Genomic DNA, 23,078 nt, shown 5'->3' with positions numbered 1-23,078 from the left:
ACAAGTGAGGGAATTGGGATCTCTTAACTCATTACTTTGCTGCCTCTTTAAGATTAGGGTTAGTGTCTTGGAAATTAGAGACAACTCAAAAAGTTAAAACACAAACTTCTATGTAAATAGTCTATGTGGAAACATACATTTATATAATTTCCTGACTATATATATACACAGTCAAGAGTGTATGCGTGAAGGGATGACTGAACACATGACTCAATGTCTATGATATTTTAGTTTTTTATACCAGCAACTTACAAGCCTGTAATTAACCCTGTGGGGTAAAAGGATTCATTATCAGAGCCCAGAAAAAGCAGACTGCTCCCTGGGAGGTGCAGACAGGGCTTTGATTGTTGGACAGGGCAGGGAAAGAAAGAGGTGAGGAAGCTGTTTTTCACCGAGCCTGCAGACTGTGGGTTGGGTATTCTGAGCTCCAGGAAATACATCAGGCTTAGAATCACCATCCTCCCTCAAAGTGACCACTGGGTCTCACGGTGACCACAAGAGAGGGAGATCCTACGGGCCTACAAAGGACTGAACGAAGCAGAGTGACTCACTCCCCAGCGGGGAAGGAATCTAGCTTCTTGGGAGCCAGCTTCTGTTATTAGAATTATTTATTATTCTATTTATTTACTTTTTAGCACTTTAGGAGATGTTTGTGTGAAGATGATGCGGAGAGAAGAGAGGGAGCAGAAAACAGACCGTGCCATTTAACATCTGTAGAGTCTCACAGGGGAGGAATTGAGTCATGGAGGAGCAATCCCGGTCGGCTTCTCGGAGTAGGGGGCCTCTGGGGACTAGAAGTGGAGGTGGGTGTGTTTGAACTGGCAGTGGGCTCGGACAGGCTACGGGTGTTCACTCGGTAGCCTCCTCTTCTGCCCACCCAGCTCCTGGCAAATGCCTGTCAGACCTAGCGCTCAGTGCTCGCCTGATTGAGAATAAACCTTCAAGACCACACCCACCACCCTCCTCCCAGCGCGCGGACTCGCACGCGCATGCGTGCAGCGGAGCGTTCCCACCAGGCCTCTGCGGCGAGGCCACCGTGCCCCCACCCCGGGTCCAGACTAGTGCGCAGGCGCGGGGAGTGCGCGCACCGGTGACGTCACTTCGCGCGGGACTCCGCCGAGCGAGGTGTCGCGCACTGACAGCGTCGCCATGGAGCCGAGGGCGGGTGAGGGGCGGCCCCGGGCACCACCTGAGAAACGCGCGGGGGATGCGGAGGGGCCACCTGAGAGTCGGGCAGGGGACGCTGAGGGCTACCTGAGAGACGGGCCAAGGAAGGCTGAGGGGCCACCTGAGTGTCGGGCGGGGGACGCGGAGGGGCCGCCTGAGAGACGGACCGGGGGTCGCGGAGGGGTCACGTGAGGGACCGGCAAGGGGTCGTGGAGGAGTCCCCAGGGATTGGGCGGAGAAACCGCCAGAGACAGAAGGGGACATGGACGGGCGGGGTCTCCGAGGGTTCTGAGCGGGGTCGGGACGCTGTCGGTGGAGTAGGTAGAAGAAGCGGGGCTGCCTTCTGGGTAGGTGGTGGTGTCCATTTCCGCACCCGCCTCCCCCCAGATGAGCTCTGCCTCCTGTGTCGTCTGCCCCAGGCCCTGAGGAGGCTCGCCCCAGAGCCCCTGAGCTTCGGTGATTGATTGCAGGATTGCCTGGCAAAGATGGTACTGAGGCTCTCGCTGCCCCCACGGTCTGTTAAAGCCGATTTGGAGAAATGTGAATAAATCCCCTCCTCCGTTACTGGCCGGGCAGCATGGAACAGCACAGGAAACAGGTGCTGGTAGCTCGGTGGAATGGTAACAAAGACCTTTGGAGATGCCTGCCAAGTGCCAGGACTGCGCTTGGGGCTAGAGGTAGAAGGAGGAGGGAGACCCAGGCTGACCTGACGGGCAGTTACAGAACAGGGTTCATGCATTTCTCACATTAATATATGTCGCCTTTTATTATCCTAATTATTTCCCATGTTTTGGTAACTTTCCAAGGGCAGGGCGCTGCCCTTTTATTCTCTCCCTCCCCTTGCAATTAGCCCACTGCTTTCTAAATGGGAGTCACTCAGATGTGATGATTAATTGACTCTGGAGCAAGGGCCACAATGCCTACAATTCCTGGGTCCCACACAGCGACCTGCACAGTGCTGGGGATATTGTTGGACCTCTGAGTTGTTAGTGAAAGTAATGTCGTGGCTTTTTTTAAAAAAGTGTTTATTTATTTGGCTGTCCTGGGTCTTCGTTATTTGCAGGGGCTTTTCTCTGGTTGTGACAGGTAGGGGATGCTCTCTACATGCAGGACACAGCCTTCTTATTGAGGCTGCTTTCCTTGTGGCGCAGGCTGTAGAGGGTTCAGGCTTCAGTTGTGGCTCCCCGGCTCTAGAGCACAGACTCAATAGTTGTGGCTCCTGGGCTTAGTTGTCTCTCGGCATGTGGGATCTTCCTGGACCAGGAATCGAACCCGTGTCTCCTGCATTGGCAGGCAGGTTCTTTACCAATGCACCACCAGGGAATTTGTTTTAATGGTTTCTGTTTTGAAAAAAAAAACACAAAAAACAAAATAGGGTGTTTGGGGTTCCTCAAGAATCAGAGGTCCCAAAGGAGGAATGTCTGTCTCAGCTAGCCCTGACAGGAGAGGAGGTACAAAGACCTGAAAAAGACAGGGGTACAGATGTGTGAGGCCAGGGACCAACATTGGGCCCCTTTTTAAATTCATGGTGGGGGGTGGCAGGAGATGAGGCTGAAGCGGACGACAGGGCTTTGCAGCTCATTCCACACTCAGTGTCAGGGATCCTCAGAGCACTGGAGCAGCATGGAGGGGAGACTTCCTGGGGGTGGTGCTAAAGCTAGGCCTTGAAGAGTGAGGGTTTGACTGACAGGGAGTAGAACAGACTTCCGGCAGAGACCAGAAAATGCAGAGCTCCCAGCAGGAAAGAACAAGCCAAGTCCTGGAAGCTGCCTACATGGCCTCAACCAGGCTGACAGCACTGTAGTCCTGCATCCTTGGAGATGCTTGTTCCCTAAATACACATGAATCTGCAGTCTTGATTTCTGCCTTCTTGGTTCAGAAGGGTCAAGAGGCACCAGAGTGTTTGCAGTGGGTTCCAGGACGCTCTGGGGTCTACCTGTGAAGGGCCTGGTATGGGTGGTGGTCCAGGGGATCTGTGTCTAGCCTGAGGGCATAAGCACTGGAAACCTTTGGCTCTGGCCCTGAACATGATAAAACTACATGTAAACCTTTAATAAATCATTATAAATTGGCGAGGTCTGTAAAGGCATGTGTCAGTAGCAAGGCTGGAAAGCCCCCTGCCCATCAGTCAAGGACTGCTTGAATAAAATTTGACCTACCCGCAATTGCAGAAAAGTGTGAGGGTGCTTTTTATATACCGTGCAGGCCAATCTGCAGGATAATAAGTAAACAGCAACAGAACTCAGTGTAGTATATGTAGCTGCTTGTCTGGGGCGCCCTCTGAGGGAAAGAGAATGGGGGACAGGAGTGGAGTGTCTCCTGTCAGCAGCCTGAGATGCCTGGGGAAAAATTCATCAGGACAAGCGGATGCAACTATCTCAGGGGAAGGGACCCGGTACTCAGGAGACAGTGAGAGAGGCTCTTCATTATATAGATGCCTTTGTGTGTTTTAAAACTCCATTTACAAAGAAGTTATTTAAAATATAATTTATTCACAAGATTCAAAGTCACATAATTCATAAATGTTTATGGTGAGAAGCCAGCCGCCAGTCACATCCTACCGCCCAGGTTGGTGGCTCCAGGTCTGCTGTGGGACTGCTGCCTTGTGTCACTTTTGAGCAGCTTTTACTCAGGGGAGACTGAGGACCTGAGAGGGTGAAGCTGCCGCCCAGGTGTTGAGAGGTGCCATGTCACAGCAGAGTGATTTGGCGCAAACTTCTGCACAGGTGCAAGGATAGCCCTTTGGACCAAGAGAAACAAAACTCCATATAAATGCGTTTATATTCATGTGCCACTTTTATTTTTTTTCCCACTCAACTGGAAACTGCTTTCTGTAGTTCTCCATTTCAAGAGGAGCATGTAGGTAATGCAAGATTTCTAAGGGCTTTCCCTAATCAAATGATTAAGGAATATTTGTTGCCTGAAAATTCGTTTCCAAAGAGAGATCTAGAATAAAGATTCTCACAATAAAGTGGATTGCAGTAGGTAATCCAAAGTAGCAGCTGGCTTACACATCACTCAGGCAAGCGAACGGGCCTTGCAGAGGGAGGGAAATAATCATAGCTGTCTCAAGCCTGACAGACAGAGTGAGATCACAGAGCCTTGACTGAGCAGGACTCGTGTCTCCGAGAAGGGACTTAGGAGTGCTTGGGTCCATGGCTTGAGTGGTGTTTGTCCTGCTGCTACAGGTTCATAGAATAGGCTTCATTAAGCACTTGAGTTATGTTAAATGTACACTGTGTTTGGACTATAACAATTTGTTGGGTGTCAAGTGTCACCAGCCTTGGTTTTTCGACATAGGGGTCAGAAGCCCTAGGTTCTGTCTGGCGTGGCAGAGCTGAGGATGCAGTGGGAGCAGACAGGCCCTGGGCCCTGGGACTGCTGTGCTGTGGGGGTCCTGTCCGTGTGTTTATCAGTCACACCCTTTATTGCTGTAGGTGTTTCCAAACAGGACATTCGTGAGCGGATTTGGGACTACATGGAATCACAAAATTTAGCTGATTTTCCCCGGCCTGTTCATCACAGGATTCCCAACTTCAAGGTACTGAACCATTCCTGGAACATTCACAAGGAAATTGGGATATTCCTGAATGAGTAACAGTAGTAAGACAGTTACCACCCCGCTTCACGGTGAATTTGAACTCGCTGAACAGTGAGTGGTGTGAAATCTGAACCAGCTGGCCAGGATGTCTCTATGCTTAGAGATGTCCTTCATCATGTTATTAATACTTAACACTCACTCTCAAGCGCCTCTTGCCTTTCTGTGCGGGATTGGTGGTTGAGTTGCATCTTGCCCTGAGGTGGTACTGAGGCTACTGCTTCCCATTTGGTACAGAGTGGAATATTTCTCCCGGCTGGAAGCCTTCGATCCTTGTGGTGCCTTTTCATACAGCTGGCTCCTAAGGGCCGATGTACTCTGAGAGGGAGCCCCAGCCAGTGGGGCTGGCTTCTAAGCCCTTTGCACCCTGGCTGCCCCTTTAGACATTTCTCGGGTGACCCCAGACCTGGTCTCAGCACTGGCCCCCACGCCTGTGTGGGGGAGGTGTTGGAGCGTCAGGCTGCAGGTGGCTCAGGGCAGTGGCCTCTTGGTAACGTGCACTTGCATTTAAAAACAGGGTGCTTCTCGGGCCGCTGAGCATTTCCCACGTTTGCAGGCGTTCAAAATGGCCAGAACCATTAAAGTCAACCCTGACGCTCCCCAGAAAAACGCCCGTTTCTTCGTCCTTGAAGTAAGTGCACCTCTGTCTCTCTACCTAACCAGGGCTCTTATCTGGCTTGCCAAAACATCAGAGACCTCGAGGTTTTTGCCAGAACGCAGGAACTTAAAGTGGACCCTGATAAACCACTGGAAGGTGTCCGGTTGCTGGCGCTGCAGGTAATCCCATTCCCTGAGCCAGAGCCCTGGCTGCTGGCCAGCCTGCCCGCCGCAGGTGGCTGGCGAGTGGGCACCATCCTGCATTTGGAAGGAGGGTTCTGACTCCCTCCATGCAGAATGTGTCCGTGGAGTTGTTTTTCCCAGGACATTCAGAACTCTTTCATTGTTTGTCAGTCAGAAGTCCTGAACGTGTCTGAATTCAAAGAGGAAAGGTGTTGATGTACCTCTCCAGAAGAGAACAATTACAATATGTATATTTCTTCTACTACATTTGTGATACTATAATTCTTTGAAATTTGATGACTTATGAGTAAGAAATCTGATAAATGAGTTCCCCAAACACATGAATTAGAACACTGTTTCTTATATATAATAGGTCCCTTTTTAAGAAGAAAAATTCCCCCCAGGGTTGCCTTAATTTATAATTTCATTTAATAGGCATAAGTATAAAACTTGGCATAAATTTAAATTTCATAGCTCCAGTGTGATTGTAAAATCAAAATACACATGTAAATTAAATATAAACAAAACTATAAAAGCAGTACCATTCAGGTGACAGCCTTCATTTCATTTAATGGCTGATGTTGGGGCAGTGTGGGGTCTGTGGGATCCTGCCGTATGCTGCTGGGCCTCAGGTGGAGACTCAGTTTCCCTACACCTCCTGAGAAGCCTTGCTCTGCAGGCACCTTCCATCCTGGGTGGGGGGGTGCATACTTGATCAGGCTAGGATGGTGATATGCACGGCCATATCACCTGGGGGTGATGCCTGGGGGTACAGCTTCCCAGGCTCGGCGCCAGACCCTCATCTTGTGCTATTACGAGAACTTGGTCATGGTAAACACACTGGTGAAGCTGTGAGACCGCCAGTCTGAGCATCCTGTCTGTAAGTTAGCACCTGCCGGGGAGCTTTGAAAGACTGTTGCTGATGTCCAGTTCTGAGTCAGGCTTGAGTGGACCTCGACTTTGGTGAGCCTCAGAGCTCCCCAGGGACCTCTAGTTTGCAACCAATGGGTTAGCAGAGTATTGGGCAGTACACCAGAGTCTGGAGACTGCAGACAAAGTCACCCACCTCTGTTGTTACTTCCGTTGAAATACGCTTCTTGGGATTGAAAACCTTTATTTAAGAAAGCCAAACTGTAATTTTATAGGACATTTATTGGTCTTAGGCTGTCATCTCCTGCTGAAAAAGTAAGATATGCTATTTTTTACATAAAAGAGCTTAAAATTTTATAACTGCCTCATGGCCCACCCTTGTATAATCTGCAGCAGTGTCCTTGGCTGTGGTTCTCAAACTTGCCCTGTGCATCAGGAGTCCTGGGTAGGCTTATTAAACCAGGCTGCTGGGCCCCACCCCAGAGCTTCTGATCATGTCAAATGGTGCCCAGGGGCCCTCACTCTGAAAACCTCTGTTCTTGGTCTTGCAATAAACATTTGAGAATTAAATAGAATAAAACGGCTATTGACACAAGTCAGTGTAAAATATTGATTATAACGGGTACTGATCTCTCAGACTGATTTACTGAGCAGCAAATTAGGTATAAGTGCTTGATGGGGTAATGTCTTAATGTGGCTTAAAAATAAAACATCATTGTACCTGGATAGGGCGTAATTCGAGGAGCATAAGGCAGCAAGATTATGGTTGGAGTTTTCTTCAGGACAGACTTCTTTTGGATTTGCATCATCATTTTCACTGGGAACAATTTTGAATGGCAAGTAGAATAGAATCAGCAAGTTTTACAAACCCTCGCCCCTTTATTCTGAGTCAGGGTAGTGTAAACTGTTCTTAAGTAACATCGTGCCCAAGTATTATTTAGTTGAGTTTGCAAACCAGCTCATCTTCTTGACATATACTCCAAAATACAGGTAATAGTAGCTTGCTTCTGTTCCTGAAATGTTAAAACAATACATAAGAAAGTTCCCATGTTAAATTTTGTAATTTATTTACTGTCTTTTCTTTTAAAAGAGCAAAAAAACATTGTTGGTTCCAACACCACGACTGAGAACAGGGTTGTTTAATAAGATTACTCCACCCCCTGGAGCAACTAAAGACATCTTGAGAAAATGTGCCACCTCTCAGGTGAGTTTGGAAGCAGCGCCAGCCGCAGGGAAGAACCACTCTCAGCCATGCCCTCCGGTGAGTTAGAACAGTGTGACTCCGCCACTGGGTTGACGTCTGTGTTTAGCAAAACCGAATGAAGCGTGGTGTGAGGTGTTCAGCAATCTTGTCCTTACAGGAGCCCAGAAGAAAAGCTGCCAGGCACTTGATTTTTCTTTTGCACCAGGGTGACAAATAGTAAACTTCCTGGTAAGAAAGAGAAAAGGAAAAGCCAATTTTCTGGTACTCTGGCGCCCTCTAGAGTTAACTTTTGATGCTATTCGGTGTCCTAGAGCATTTTCTCAGATACCACAGGGTAGTACCACAGGGTAGAATTTCCAAAATATGTTCAACTGGAAATTGTCTCACCAAGTGCTGAAGTAATAAAGGCTTTAGTAATTTAACAATATTTTCTTTTACTTCCTCATAATGCCATGAAACCAGTATACTGTAAACATTACATTAGAGTGCCTTATAATGAAATTTGTCTAGTATTTTACAGACAAAAAAATAGAATTTGATGACTTTTTTCAGAGTTCTAGAGTTCACCTCAGATCATCTGATTCCTAGTCTGGTGAAAAGGAGAATGGAGCATCAAGAAATACCTTTCTAAAAGGGATTTTCCACCTAAGTCTAGTGTATAACAAGTGAATGCTTTATTGTCATTTATTGATAATCTGTCTTATTGCAAAAACAGAATTTGGCGTGACATAAAAAAATACATATAATAAAGTAAGATAACAAAACGTGTGGAAAAAAAATTAAAGGAAAAACAAATGTGAGAATATAAGAGATGACCCTGGTTCTGGTCACTGTTCAAAGTGCCCACCACATGCTGCCCTGCAGATGGTGGACGTGGCCACAGACCCAGGCCCACCCTTCGAGGGCTGCCAGGGAATCTGGTCAGTATAATCCTGGGTTCTGGACAGTAAAGCAGCCCTTTTCCTCGTACTGAAGTCCAGGTCAGCTGTGGCTGTGGTGCCGGTGCAATGGTCTGTGTCCCCCTTCACAGCATCCCCTCCCCTTTGGAAAGCGACCAACACTCAGCTTGTTCCCAGGAGGCTCTGACGCGCCGGCACTGGCCAGTCTCTCGTGGGCACTCCTGAAAGTGTGGCCCAGCCAGAGTAAAGCGAGGCCGGCTCTCACGACTGAGCTTGCATGCAAATTGAACAGTGTTTGGGCTCTTTTATATCATGAGATACTGGCTAGAAATCAGAGATCCAGGGTCATGAACCTCAGAGTGTTGTTTTCTCTGTGGTGGAGGAAAATGGCAAATAGAGAGTCATAAAGACATGTCTAACGCAGACGCAGACTTAGTACGATTGTTATTTAGGTGGCCGAAGCTTGGTGGTGAAATGCTGCCACTGTGTATGCCGCTTCAGGAGACTGTGATGTCGCCTCACTTCACGGCAGGCACATTGCTGAGTTTGCGCCTCAGCCTCCTGCCACTGTCATGCCCCAGCCGCCTGTGTCTGCCACCATTGTCTCCGCATTTACTCTTGGCCTCAGGAGTGTTCTGGGAACCATGCCAGGGGGAAGACAGAGGGGTCTGCTCACTGCCTAAGTCCCTCTGCCCCTCCAGTGACTCTCGGTTAAATAGAATAGGACTTTGGAGTGTCAGGGAGACTCCTGGTTGCTCATGCTCTGTCTGGTCAAGCTGAGCAGGTGAGGCTGACCCCTGAGAGAAGGGGGGCCTGACAGACAGGTTACAGCACAGAAGACCTGATGCCAGTGTCTGCTCCCCAAGGCTGCCAGGCGCAGAGCCCCTTGACACAGGCTTGAAGATGCCAGCCATGGGCAAGAAACACCTTGCTACATGGGTGTGGTGAGCTTAAGGAAAGACAGGCCTTCCCACAGTGGGGGCACCTGGGGCCAGTGACTGTGGTTTGACTGTTGGGAGGCCCCAAGGTAATCATAGTACTGCTCCTTGGACCAGTCACTTGTCGTGTTCTTGTCACTTGTCCGGTGGCCACTCCTGCCGGGTACTGGGCCTCGCAGTGTCCGACTCTAGTTCCCTAGATTTCCCCAGGGCCTGTCATCAGAGTCGTGGCCGCAGTAGCCTCCCTGTGCCTCCACTCAGGCCGTGTTAGTGGGATAAGTGGATGTCCTTTGGGTGCTCTTTGGTTGAATAACTGGCTGTTCATGCAGAGAGGCCTCCGTTGTTCATGGTGAACTAACGTCCCACATGTGTAATGGCCGTCTTACATGCTGGATGCTTTGCCTGTGCTCTGTCACCTCATTCCAATGTGCGGGACGAGGCGTGGCTGTTGTCCCTGTGCCACAGAGGAGGAGACTGATGCTCAGAGAGCTTCCTTCTGCTGAGGCCGCAGAGGAGGGGTCTGGACCTGGTTCCTGTGACTCCCGACCCTGGGCTCTAATCACTGTGCTCTCCTGCCTCCTGGGAGGAAAGGATTTCCTGAATATTATGAAATGAAAGTCCTGTTCCTTTTGCTGTCAGTTCCCCCTGGTGAAGAATTGTGGGAACTGCCTTAAAATGGTTCTGATGCATGGCTTCCTGAGCTACAGCTTCCGCGCTGCCGCGTCGTTTGCTGTTGGGGGGGCGGCTCACCTGCTTCCCGCGGGAAGTTCAGACCCTGAGCGCGCCTGCCCGTGGGTTATGAGGCCGGCAGTCTTGCTGCATGGGGAGCTCTCAGGCCGCGTGTCTGTTCACAGGGCGTGAGGAACTACAGCACTCCCGTGGGCTTGGACTCCAAGGTCCTTGTGGACTTAGTTGTGGTGGGGTCCGTGGCTGTTTCTGAAAAAGGTAAGATTAAGAACAGAAACTCTGAGATGTGACCACTGACTCTGCAGCCTGCTGTTCCCCCAGCCCTCCGGTCGCCTTACAGATGATGACAGTGAGTAATTTCAGCTTTCTGGATGCATGCCTGGCCTCGAAACCACTGCATCTATCACTCATGTTGAAGAATTAACTCAGTCCCTCCCACTCTTATCCCCACTCAACACCTTTACAGCATTTCCACTTTTTCTTAACAGGAGAAATGACATGAGGTCATCTCTTTTCAGGTGGTGAAAGATTTCCTCTCTGTTCTTAAGTTAACTGGAACTGGAGCTGGATTTATTTGCAGTGTGTCAGTAAATAGTTGGTTTTGGAGAGCCTCCAGTAAATGGAGAAACACTGGGTTCTGAATCTCTTTTTTCTTGTGCAGCAGTAGCCTCCTGGTCAGTGCGGGGTGTCCTGAGCCTGCCTGTGGGGCCTGAGGCTTCTCCCTGCAAGCCTGTGAGCCGGGACAGCGTGGGTCACCCCGCCAGCCTGTGAGCTTGGCTGAGCCGTCCTGGGACTCGTTCCCTGGGGCCTCTTCCCGTCTGCCCTGCCCCGCTCCAGGCTCGGCGTGGTGCTGTCTGGTGCTGTCGGGAACAAGCTGCTGCTCTGGAGCGGGGTCAGCGCATTGCAGACTTGAACCTGTGTGTGCGGCTGGGGCCCCTGTCACTAGGAAAGCGCTCTCTTCTTTTCCCGCCAAGAGATTGTCCGAAGATGCTCATCCCCAGATCTCTCTTTGGAAGTGTATCAGCCAAAGCCACGTTCTTCCTTCAGTAGGTTCCCAGTAACTTGCTGGCGATTCCCAGTAAGTCATTGGTGAGAAGTGCTCTAAGTCTCTCATTCCCAACCCTGAGCACTGTGTTTTTCAGTGTCAGCCTTTAACATTATCGCCCTAAAGTTACTCTTTCCCTGCTCCTGCTCTGAGCTACTGTGTGAGACGCTTAGGAGCAGGATGTTGCAATTCTGGGTTCCTTGTTTTCCGCGTGTTCCCATTAGAGACACTTTACCTGTGTCCTCAGGGTGCGCTCTGTGTGCAGACACGCGGAGGGCGTTGTGTAGTCATGTCCTATGGCCTAAGGGGGCCTTGGAGGACTGCCTGTGGGATGACTCCTGCTGCTGCCAAGTTGCTTCAGTCGTGCCCGACTCTGTGCGACCCCATAGACGGCAGCCCACCAGGCTCCCCCGTCCCTGGGATTCTCCAGGCAAGAACACTGGAGTGGGCTGCCATTTCCTTCTGCGGGATGACTCCTAGGAGAGGAATTACTGGACCAGTGGGTTCTTAAATCCTGATGTCGCCAAGTTATACTGCAGCAGGGGTGCCCACCTCTCATCCTCGCACACCATCTGCCTTGCCTCTCTCTCTCTTCCCCTGTTAATAACTAGGATTATCACACCTCACTTTTTGTGTCTGATAGTAAACAGTGGTGTTTGAGTTGCCTCTTGATTTACATCCGATTTGGGTGAGCTTGAATGTTTCTCCTGTGAACACTGTTGCCTGTCTCTCTGGTCCGTTTGTACCCTTTGCTGCCCTGCTATTGAATTGTCTTTCTCTTCTTCGCATGCATGGTTGAAGACTTCTCATTGTAAAAGTAGCACAGTCAGGTCTGACTCTTAGAAGGATGCCTGAGTGATGGGGCTTCTGTGCTCAGAGATGGCGCTGATGTCACATAGAAGTCAGAACTCCTGGCTGGCCTGGGCATCCTGCTGAGAGGAGTAACTGGACTTGGCTGGGAGCTTGCAGCATGCTCACGTCCACTGTCTTGCGTCCTTTCCCCCTGCTTAGCTTGTCCTTGAGCTTCAGATAACAAATCCTTTTCTTGTGCCGAATTTGTGAATTTTCGACATAGCCCTGCTTAAACTGCCTCCTTCCAAGTTGCGGGCTGTGCTCTTAGTTCCCTGACTAGGGCCTGAGCTGGTGCCCCTGGCACCGGCAGTGGCAGAGTGCTAAGCACCAGGCGCCCAGCGAGGCCCCTGCTTAGCCCCTCAGGCAGGGCTGAGCCAGTTCACTTCCGGCCCCTGATGCAGACTTCCCACTGTCCCTGCACAATGAAAACGATTTGCCTTTAGTAGGAACTTGTTCTTAGTGCTTTAGAAACTACCCTTCCCTCCCTTTTAAATGTGGATCTGTTAACATAAAGCTCCTGTAAGTACAAGCTCTACTTCCTTTGTAAAGGTGCGCAGGCTGCCAAGTTCCTTGACTGTGTGTTATCCGAGGCACCCGTCCCGCGTGGCACTTCCCCTTGAACTCCCCCAAGTCCACGATGAGAAGCGCGCTCCTGCCTGATTCCCCAGAACCCACACATGCTGCTTCTCTGCCTTGCCTCTTAGGCTGGAGAATTGGGAAGGGAGAAGGCTATGCCGACCTTGAATACGCCATGATGGTGTCGATGGGAGCGGTCAGCCAGGGGACGCCAGTGGTCACCATCGTCCATGATTGCCAGGTGCTTCCTGGGAGCAGGCCAAGCAGAGCTGCCACTCGGCATGGAGCATGAGGGCCAGGGGGGGGCAGCTGGGCCTCTGCCTTCTCTCTGCACTGTGTCGGGTGTGGGGTGTGGCTCGCCGGGCCGGATGTGCTTGGTGGCGTGGCAGCTCGGCCTGGAGCAGGACAGGTTTGGGGGACATCATCCTTCCATCAACAGGCGCGGCGAACGCGGCTGGGGCCGCGCCCCAAGCAGCTCCCTCACCCACTTCTGTTCGACCAGGTCGTTGACATACCTGAAGCACTCCTCGAGGACCACGACCTCACTGTGGACTATATCCTCACTCCAACTCGAGTCATCACCACAGGGTGTGAGCGCCCCAAGCCAGCGGGAATCTCATGGTCCAAGGTGGGTCGCCGCGAGGTGGAGCGAGGCCAGCGCCAGCCCGTGGCTCACAGACACCCCCTCTCCCTGCGTTCTCTGTCAGACTGCTGTCCCAGGCCTGCGTGGCTGTGTGTTAGAGCCGCCCGTGAGCTTTTGAACAACAGCTTCTGAATCAGGCTCCAGGCGTGGGCTAGAGAACATGCTTAAGAAGTCTGTGAGATCCTCCAAGCAGGCAGGATCCAAGGTCTGCACATGGCACCAGCGATAGCGGTGGGAGGTGGCCAGCTCCACTAGGAGAGCCAGCCCCTCGAATCTACTTGCCAGCTGGGTTCATCTCTAGGAGCTGTCTTCTGCCACCCCAGCTGCACATGGCCCTAATCATCAGGCTTTCCTTTTGTAAGCCGGCTTTCTCAGTGCCATCTGCGCCTCCATGCAGAATGGAATTGGGGAGGCAGCACCCACAGCTTCATAAGCTGATGCCATGGTGACTTTCTCTCCAGAGTAGGCAGTAGCATGCATCACAGACTGGTCTGCAATAGAAGTTTGACCCCAGAAGCCAACCTCTAGGTTATGATGCTGTCTGCTGGAAAATAGCCAGAGTTACTGAGAAAGCTGGAGAAGTTGTGCTCCGATTGGACTGAAACTCTTGGTCAAATTAGCATGTTTGTCCATATTTCACATTCCTTACACTTGAGTCATCCAGGGCTGGAAGGCTGCTTTCCTCTGGGCGTGGGAATCAGCAGTGTCCACCGCCAAGGATGGCCCAGAGGGGACATCCTCTGCTCTCATCCCACCGCGAGGGTCTCCCTGCAGAACACCTGTGCTCCTGCTGGAATCACCCCTGGTGAGAGCAGGGAGAAGGTACAGCATCCTTCATGACTGTTGAAACATCCCTCAGGGCGGTTAGAACTGAAGGTTCCTTGGAATCCGGGCCCACAGTCTCCGTTTAGATGGAGTGGTGGCCAAGACACCGGCCGTGGGAGTGAAGGGGCTGTGCTCAGGGCTGAGCATGTGGTCTGGGAGGATGTGCCAGAGGGGCCGCTCTTCATAGCTGAGGGCTAGCTGCAGTGCAGGGAGGGAGGGTTCTGGGGGCCTCGCCAGGGAGAGGAGATGGTTGCCTCGGAGAATACCCGTAATTTAGTAAGAAAAAGATGAAAACAGGAACAAGTTAGGTTATCAGTTGTGTTAGATGAATATAATCCCTCTTAGATGAAAGAGAAACAGTCCAGCCACAGCTTCCTGAGACCCCTCAGCCACACCGATGCCTGCTTGCCGGGACCTCGGTTTACTCACCGTCTTCCTGGGGGATGCTAACCATCGGTGAGGCCGTGCCGAGAATCCCTCACTGTGGGTCCTGAGCTCTCAGCTCTGCACCAGCTGGTCGTCCCCCTGTGTGGGCCCTGTGAAGGCGGGGTCCTCTGGCCCCCAGACTCTTGCCTGGCCTTGCCGTGTATGCAGCCAGAGCACCTCGGGGACGGGGAGGTGGCGGGGGCGGCTCAGTGCTGCTTGTAGTGCTGTTTCAGGCTGGCTCCTGGGCACAGACGGGTAGGTCCTGAGCCTTCTGTGACCTCCCCACATAGACTCACGTGACCCCAGTGTGGCCGGGGGGTGAGGTTAGAGCCAGTGTCGTCTTGGGTTGGCGGCAGATGCCTCGAGAGTCAGATTTCTGATTGTGTTGGGCTGAGTGTGCATTTGTAGGGGACAGGTTTTAAACTTAATCTCTAAAGGGAACATGTATTCATAAATGACTGCCATCTGCGTGCTTCAGCAAGAAGTGATTGGGGCATAGAAAAAAGCCAATTTTGCTTTATACCAGCTTTTTAAATGGAATGATTAGTTACAGAAGGCATAATTTTTTTTTCCTGTTTGATTAACAAGCAGTATCTTTTATTTCACATGGCAAATTGACAAAAAACCTAACAAATGTTCCTAATTGCCAGCCAGGAAAAATAGCACCCCTACGGGTCCCCATGTGGGAATCCAGCCTGTCTTCTGGGCTCTCAGAGGCTGTCACCTCTGGGCCTCCATCAGCCCACATGTGCCATTCCACAAGGAGCACAACGGGGGCCAGGGGGCTGGGGAAGTGAAGCAGCAGAGGCCCCCTCATCAGAGAGGCTTTTCCTTTAGAACTCATGGGGCATGGGCCCGCGGGTCTGCAGAGAGGGCACTAATGCTGAGCTTTGCCGTCCTAAAGAACATAGTGCTCTCAAAATGAGCAGTTTTACATAAAAGGCTTGCATTTCTGCACTTCCCTTCCCAAGACCCCTTAGTGTGTGTCGGCGTGGCGATGCTGTGGACTCCGTAGGTTTGTGGTGTGCTGGAGGGCATTCCTCGTCCTGCCGCTGACTGCAGTCTGTCCGGGTGCTGGCTCGGGTCAGCGAGTCCCGGGGACGTGCACAGGATGCATGTGTGCCTCACACACGTTCTAGGATGGATATCTGCTGCGTGAGCGTGGAGCCTTGCCCCACAGGGCCAGGCTTCTTGAGAACATGCACAGCTGCCTGTGGATCCACTGGGCAAAAATCACAGGCGCTTCAGGACTTAAGGGGCAGCCGTCCAGCCGAGGCAGCCTCGCAGCGGGCCCACCCAGTGGGCGCACCGTGTTTACCAGGAGGCATGGCCTTGGTGGCTCCCACGGGGCCAGGCTTCTTGAGAACGTGCACATCTACCTGTGGATCCACTGGGCAAAAATCACGGGAGCTTCAGGACTTCAGGGGCAGCCGTCCGGCCGAGGCAGCCTCGCAGCGGGCCCAGTGGGTGCACCGTGTTTACCAGGAGGTGTGGCCTTGGTGGCCCCCACTGCTGGTTCGGGGACTGGGGCAACGCTTCGTTCTTCCACTCAAGGACACAGACATGATTTCTATCTGACTGTGATTACTGTTTTAAATTTGATCATCCTTTCTAAATGATCCAGTAACTTAAGAAATCCTTACGACTCTAAATGTGACCAGTTTAAATTTGCTGCTAAACACTTCAAAAGAATGCAAGAATTTGAACCCCTTAAGAAGGCAGACCAGGGGTGTGGGAGGGAGTCAGGTTGGCTGGATTCGGGACGTCTTTGGGATTCTTTGGGACACAGAGCCTCTAGTGGAGGAAAATGCCCTTAGATCAGGAAGCTTGGCCCCATCTTGTGGGTGTCTTCATGGCAAAGACATGGTTTTTGTTTTCTTTTTGCATCTCAGCAGTGGGGCTTCCCTCATGGCTCAGTTGGTAAAGAATTCACCTGCAGTGCAGGAGACCCCAGTTAGATTCCTGGGTCAGGAAGATCCGCTGGAGAACGGATAGTCTACCCACTCCAGTATTCTTGGGCTTCCCTTAAGCTCAGCTGGTAAAGAATCCGCCTGTTTTGTGGGAGACCTGGGTTTGATCCCTGGGTTGGGAAGATCTGCTGGAGAAGGGAAAGGCTACCCACTCCAGTATTCTGTCCTGGAGAATCCCATGGACTGTATAGTCCATGGAATCGCAAAGAGTTGGACACGACTGAGCAACTTTCACTTCACTTCACTTCAGTGGGAAATGTGAGGAGGAGGAAGTTTTTCTCTGTGCAGCAGTGTGCTCTGTTCTGAAGACTCGCACGGCTCCTGACTCAGCTGTGCCAGTGACAAGAACAGCGTCTGACAGGCGAGGCTCTGCTGCGGTGGAGTCACCTACCTGCTTAGTGCTGGGAGTGGGAGCCAGTGGGGGCTGGAAGCCTCTAGGTCTCTGAGAGGGCATTTGACATGCTTGGGCGTTCTTGTTTCTTCTCAGTCTTATCCTAATCCATTGATTCTCAACCTGGGACATGTGTGTCTCTTGCAGTTTGGAGGTCCATGCACAGGGGTTGAGATATTGTACACAGTTTTAGGGGATTCCTTTGTGGGAGGGAACCTCAGCTTCTCTCCAGGGTCTCTGACACCCTGCCAAGGATAAGAACCATTGCCCTAAGTCACATGTGATTCTGAATATATTGAGGACTCTGGTACTATTTGAGCTATTTATTTTTGTAGACAAATTAGACCTGTTCATCTTGTGTGCTGATCTGTGTTGAGGTACTCATGTGTGTTGGAAGCCTGCATTTGGACCATTGCTTGCGTCTTGGTGACTGAATCTTTTTTTTTTTTTTTTGGCGGGATCTTAGTTCTCTGACCAGGAATTGACCCTGCACCCTCAGCAATGAAAGCAAGGAGTCCTAACCACAGAACCACCAGGGAATTCCCTTGGTGACTGATTGTTTATGTGCTTTATGCCCCAAACAGAAGCCAGAATGCCCCTCTAAAGAATGATTTGTCAGAAAGACCTGAGCTTGTCTTCCTGGCAGTGCTGGTGAGGGCTTCTGGTGGAGAGAGTTCCTTCTCTGCCGTGTGGTTCCTTAAGACACATGAGACCAATTCTGCCCCTGCTCAGCCCCTAGGGCCCCCAGTGCACAGCACAGGGCCTCCGCCTCGAGTATTGGGCCTCTTCTGTCGCCTCCGTTGCTACAAGTGCTCTTTGATCAACTTAGCCAAAAAGCCAAAAGGGTCCTTTGTATGAACGTCCTACTAGCTGAGATATAACATTGTGTGTAGAATCCGTTGTTTTGTAGCCTGATGACCCATTGCTAGAAAGTGTTGTTAGTATAGCGTTCTGTTCCACATTTGCCTTAATTGTGCTTTTTCGGTGACGCCTAGATGGGTTTGGCCCTTGGGAGGAGGGGTAGGAGATCCCCATGGCCCCATTAAAGACCTGACCCCACCCACGGTATAGGTCAGGGGAGGGGACAGATATGGAGGTAGAAAGTGCCCTGTTATCCTGGGAGGTCTCCATGACAGTTGCCGTTTACAACCCTGTAACCCTCACACCAGTGATCTTAGCTCCACTTTTGCATAGGACGCCTCGTTGTCTGCCTTCTGGGCCCCCAGGAAAATGGAGAAAGCCGTCCAGCTCCTAGCAGGTGCTGTGTCCTATAGGGCGGACGCAGAGTGGCAGAGGGAGACAGCTGGCCTGAGGGTGCTGAGTCTTCCGCGAGCGCGTGTGGCAGAGGCTCCTGCATGACGGATGCTTCTTCCCTGGGGCTGAGCCGTGGTCCCTCCTGGACGTCCCGAGAATAGCTGGAGCTGCTTTGCTTTTTCAGATTAGCTGTGAGATGCTGGGGAAGATGCCCATCCTCAGAAGCCTGCGCCACCGAGAAGAGCAGGCTGGGAAGGACGTCACCCTCCAGGACGGGCCCCGGAGCCCTCCAGGCGCCACCAGAAGCCCTCAGGACCTGGCCCCACCAGAACTGGGCTCTGTGCCTCCCAGCTCTGTTCAGATTGGGAACCTCCCCCGGGATGCCAGGGTGAGCGAGCTGAAGCGGGCCCTCAGCGCACTGGGCGTGGCGCCCTCGCGGCTCACCTGGCAGGGGCCGCAGCACAGGGCCTTCCTTCACTACCGGGACCCGGCCGAGGCCCAGCAGGCCATCGCCTGCCTGCAGGGCTTCCGCCTGGGTGCCAACACAGTGAGGGTGGTGCTGGCCAGGCAGCAGAGAGCCAGTGATCTGGTGGGTAGCCACACCACAGAGCCTCTCCCTGACCATCGACCAGCCATTGCTGGCCCATGACGACATGCCGCTCCGGTCCCCAGCGAACTTCTGAGCCCAGCATAGTGGGTTGTGGTGGAGCCGTTGATGCCTGAGCTGCTGTTGAATTTGGTCCTTTCTGGGAAGTCAGAGCTTCAATTGCTGCCCAGTGTCTCCTGGGGGCAGGAAGTCAGCCCGTGAGGCGCTTGGAGTCTCTTGGAGGCAGGAAGTTCATATTCAGGCTTTGGCGCATCCTGGTCCTTCAGCCTGCGGAATGTCACAGCCCTGCTGGTTTCTTGGTTGAGGGGACTGAGTGGGCAATAAACGAACAGAAGTAAATTCTTACAGCAGTCTAGGGGGTCTGCGTTCTGAACTTGAGAGGCATGGGGGATTAAGAGGAGGTGGACAGATGAGTCTGCCAGGAGGGGCCTTGGCAGGGACCAGCTGCAGAGGCACAGCAGGGTGGAGCCAGAAGTGACCCTTTTGTTCCTAGCTTTTTGGCCTCACATTGCTAGAGGGAAAAAGGTGCAGTCAACCTGCAGAAGCCAGGGGGTTCAGTCCAATCCTCGGGGCACAGTCTGCTCATCTCATCTCAGCCCTGATGCTGGAGATGGCGGCCAGTCCAATGGGACCCCCTGGCCGTGTCCTCTCACCTCTGTCCCCTCCTCACTGTTGCAGCCGGGCTCCTCCCTCTGGGTGACCCCACCCCCACCCCCGCCCCATCCCCACTGTTGGCCAGCTGCCCCCGCACAGCAGGAAGCTCTGCCTCTAGGAGATCTGGCTTTGAAAAGTGAGTGGTCCCAGCCTGTGTCACAGACGAGGCCAAACAGATGCTTTCACACTCATTTGCCCACTGCTGTGTGTTCTCTGCATCTTTCCCTCCATTTCTCTCCTAAAATCAAGCTGGACTTTGGCTGAACTGTGCTTTCTAAACAGAAGCGCTTTTGCAGTTGATCCTGGGTGAAAAGTCAAGATAAGTATTTAAGTGGAGATTTTATTTTTTGCAAATGTATATTCATTGGAAGTGTTTATTTTTTCACCAGAAGGTCTTACTGAGCATGGTTTGAGCCCATCATTACGCCTCAAGGGGGCAGGCCTTGCCAGCGCTTTGAAGAAAATGTTCTCAAGGCATTCAGTCTCTGTTTGAAAAAGCATTTTCTCATTGATGGAGAGTTTGGGAAGAGACTCGACCCTTAGATTTCCTTGTTAAATGCCGCCTCTTTCCACATTTTTGTGAACAAAATCAGGGAGTAGAATATCTTAACGGAGGTCAGACTGTCAGGCCTCTGGGCTCACCTTTCTCTGCCCGAACCATACGCCCCTGTCCTTCAGCTGGTGTCATTTGGTCACTTGTGTTCATCTTGGCCATTCCAGACCAGCTCACCGCCCAGTCCAGAGTAGTGGCCTGATGTTTGAACTCCTCACTCCCCTTGGGTTTCCCCCTTTTCCCAGAACACCTCTTGCATTTGACATGCTGAGTTTTTGTTGATGTCTTTATTGTTGGTTTGCCACCATTGGAGCAGCGCCCTGGGAGGTTAGGAAGTGAGCCTGCCCCTGCCTGTGCTCTCCGCCATCCGTCCCCTAGCCTCGAGAACTGCCTGCTGATGCGTGCGCAGAAATGAAGGGACCCGTCAGTCAGAGCCGAGGGGCAGGCTGTGTCCGTGCCTCGCTCCTGGGGCCAGGTGTCCGGTGAGCCTTGAGCCAGCTCCTCACACTGCTGAGCTTTGCATGTTAGGGATGACCCCTGTGCGCTGGGCCAGGTTGCTGGGCTCCCTGTCACTTTTAGCCAGAAGAACCCAGGTGTGTTGATACACACATAATCTGAACGCATTCATTGTCTTCATATTGGGACAGTAGGTTGGTAGGCAGGAGACAGGACCAAGGGCCTGAAATAGCCGCCAGGTATCATGTGCGTGCCTCCCCTCTGCCCGCCTCGGGCTGCCCTGGAGCCAGAGTTCTCAGCTCTGCCAGAAGGGGCATCAGGGACCCAGGTTTTTGTTCCCAGGGTTCTTGAGTATTTGTCAGTGTCATAATCGTGTAATTCACATAATAAGAGAATAATGGAAAATGAGCACTTGACAAGTTTCTGAGACTGCATGAACCTTTTTAAGTGGCTCTGCTGTGACTCCTGGGTCCCATCCTGTTTGCTGAGCAGTGGTGCAGCTCTGCCTGCGATGCGAGGAGACTCGACCACACTGGGTCTGCACCCTCTCCAGAAACCCAGACTCCGCTCTGCACGGGGGCCAGGTCCTGGGGCTGTGCCGTCTCCGCTGTCAGTCCCTATGATATCGTGGAGCCTCTCTGGGCATTTGTGTCCTCGGCTTTATAGTGAGAGGGTCAAGCGTGTTGTTCCTAAGGCCTGGCCAGTTCTAACGTCCTGTTTCTTTTGAGGTTCACTGCTCGCCATCACTTAGATTTTTCCACTCTGGAAATTTGGGGCTGTCAGAAGTATTGTACAAATGGTGTCACCCCTCACCGCACCACGTAAGCAGCCTTTATATTGCCTCTTATTTACCTCCGGTGTTTCCTCTGCACAGTAGTAAAACACAGCTAGCATTAACACACGTGCTTCAGAACCACACAGATTTGGCCAAGAGCATCTGTCTTGCCACTGCCGGGCACCTCCTCTCTGAGCTTCCACATGCTCAGCTGTGAATGGACATAGTGACAGGATCTCCTCTACATTTGTTATTTTGAAGGGTGAATAAAGCAGCTTGGATTTCTAAATCATTGTTGTTCAGTCACTAAGTTGTGTCCAACTCTTTGTGATCCCATGGACTGCAGTACACCAGGCTTCCCTGCCCTTCACTGTCTCCTGGAGTTTGCTCAAATTCATGTGCATTATGTCGGTGATGCTAAATAATACCACATGTAAAAATAAATTCCGGGTTAATTAAGTATCTGAACATAAAAATAAATGTAAAGGAATTTGGGGATAATAGAAGAGAATGTTTTCTAATGTTGGGTTTGGAAGGGATGGACAAGATGTTGAATTTAAGGAAGAGCTTTTTCCTTCATCCCCCTTGGAATCCATATGAGCCCTCTAGGATGAGCTGTCTTCTGGGCGCTTCTCCAGGCTGCAGTGTTAACCCTTGTGTTTTCTGCATTATGATTTCTGTATGTTCTCTAAAATTTGTCACTATGCATGGACGATTTTATTTAGCATTACTTATCTGAATGCAGAGTTCCAAAGAATAGCAAGGAGAGATAAGAAAGCCTTCCTCAGTGATCAATGCAAAGAAATAGAGGAAAACAAAAGAATGGGAAAGACTAAAGATCTCTTCAAGAAAATTAGAGATACCAAGGGAACATTTCATGCAAAGATGGGCTCGATAAAAGGACAGAAATTGTATGGACCTAACAGAAGCAGAAGATATTAAGGAGAGGTGGCAAGAATACACAGAAGAACTGTACGAAAAAGATCTTCGTGACCCAGATAATCACGATGGTGTGATCACTTACCTAGAGCCAGACATCCTGGAACGTGAAGTCAAGTGGGCCTTAGAAAGCATCACTATGAACAAAGCTAGTGGAGATGATGGAATTCCAGTTGAGCTATTTCAAATCCTGAAAGATGATGCTGTGAAAGTGCTGCACTCAATATGTTAGCAAATTTGGAAAACTCAGCAGTGGCCACAGGACTGGAAAAGGTCAGTTTTCATTCCAATTCCAAAGAAAGGCAATGCCAAAGAATGTTCAAACTACCGCACAATTGCACTCATCTCACACGCTAGTAAAGTAATGCTCAAAATTCTCCAAGCCAGGCTTCAGCAATACATGAACCGTGACGTTCAAGCTGGTTTTAGAAAAGGCAGAGGAACCAGAGATCAAATTGCCAACATCTGCTGGATCATTGAAAAAGCAAGAGAGTTCCAGAAAAACATCTATTTCTGCTTTATTGACTATGCCAAAGCCTTTGACTGTGTGGGTCACGATAAACTGTGGAAAATTCTGAAAGAGATGGGAATACAGACCACCTGACCTGCCTCTTGAGAAACCTATATGCAGGTCAGGAAGCAACAGTTAGAACTGGACATGGAACAACAGACTGGTTCCAAATAGGAAAAGGAGTACGTCAAGGCTGTATATTGTCACCCTGCTTATTTAACTTCTATGCAGAGTACATCATGAGAAACGCTGGGCTGGAAGAAGCACAAGCTGGAATCAAGAGTGCCAGGAGAAATATCAATAACCTCAGATGTGCAGATGACACCACTCTTATGGCAGAAAGTGAAGAGGAACTAAAAAGCCTTTTGATGAAAGTGAAAGAGGAGAGTGAAAAGTTGGCTTAAAGCTCAACATTCAGAAAACGAAGATCATGGCATCCGGTCCCATCACTTCATGGG

The 23,078-nt window shown here is 51.1% G+C and overlaps 1 protein-coding gene across 6 annotated transcripts; it reads left to right on the top strand.

Moving 5' to 3' along the window:
- Positions 1-1,098: 1,098 nt before the first annotated feature.
- Positions 1,099-21,459, top strand: MTHFSD (methenyltetrahydrofolate synthetase domain containing). Of its 6 annotated transcripts, none has more exons than XM_060397896.1 (8): positions 1,099-1,165; positions 4,619-4,708; positions 5,429-5,542; positions 7,506-7,676; positions 10,311-10,401; positions 12,745-12,857; positions 13,119-13,244; positions 18,310-21,459. In XM_060397896.1, exons 2-8 carry the CDS (start codon positions 4,646-4,648, stop codon positions 18,772-18,774), a joined length of 1,143 nt encoding a protein of 380 aa, XP_060253879.1. In that variant the 5' UTR covers positions 1,099-1,165; positions 4,619-4,645; the 3' UTR covers positions 18,775-21,459. The 6 variants fall into 6 exon arrangements, with proteins under 6 accessions (XP_060253879.1, XP_060253880.1, XP_012045036.2 ...); XM_060397897.1 differs by lacking the exon at positions 5,429-5,542 and adding an exon at positions 5,283-5,396; XM_012189646.5 differs by having other exon boundaries at positions 4,605-4,708; positions 7,506-7,619.
- The last annotated feature ends 1,619 nt before the right edge of the window (positions 21,460-23,078 follow it).

This window comes from Ovis aries, chromosome 14 (genome assembly GCF_016772045.2).
Source record: "Ovis aries strain OAR_USU_Benz2616 breed Rambouillet chromosome 14, ARS-UI_Ramb_v3.0, whole genome shotgun sequence".
Classification (NCBI taxonomy): Eukaryota; Metazoa; Chordata; class Mammalia; order Artiodactyla; family Bovidae; genus Ovis; species Ovis aries.
The sequence above is the reverse complement of the archived record's forward strand: the minus strand, read 5'-3'. Positions and strand labels throughout refer to the sequence as shown.

Excerpts from the sequence above, each read along its gene's own strand:
- MTHFSD (XM_060397894.1), top strand. Across the intron at positions 4,709-5,428 it reads ACAGGATTCCCAACTTCAAG|GGCTCTTATCTGGCTTGCCA; the intron begins GTACTGAACCAT and ends CTACCTAACCAG. Across the intron at positions 10,402-12,744 it reads CGTGGCTGTTTCTGAAAAAG|GCTGGAGAATTGGGAAGGGA; the intron begins GTAAGATTAAGA and ends CTTGCCTCTTAG.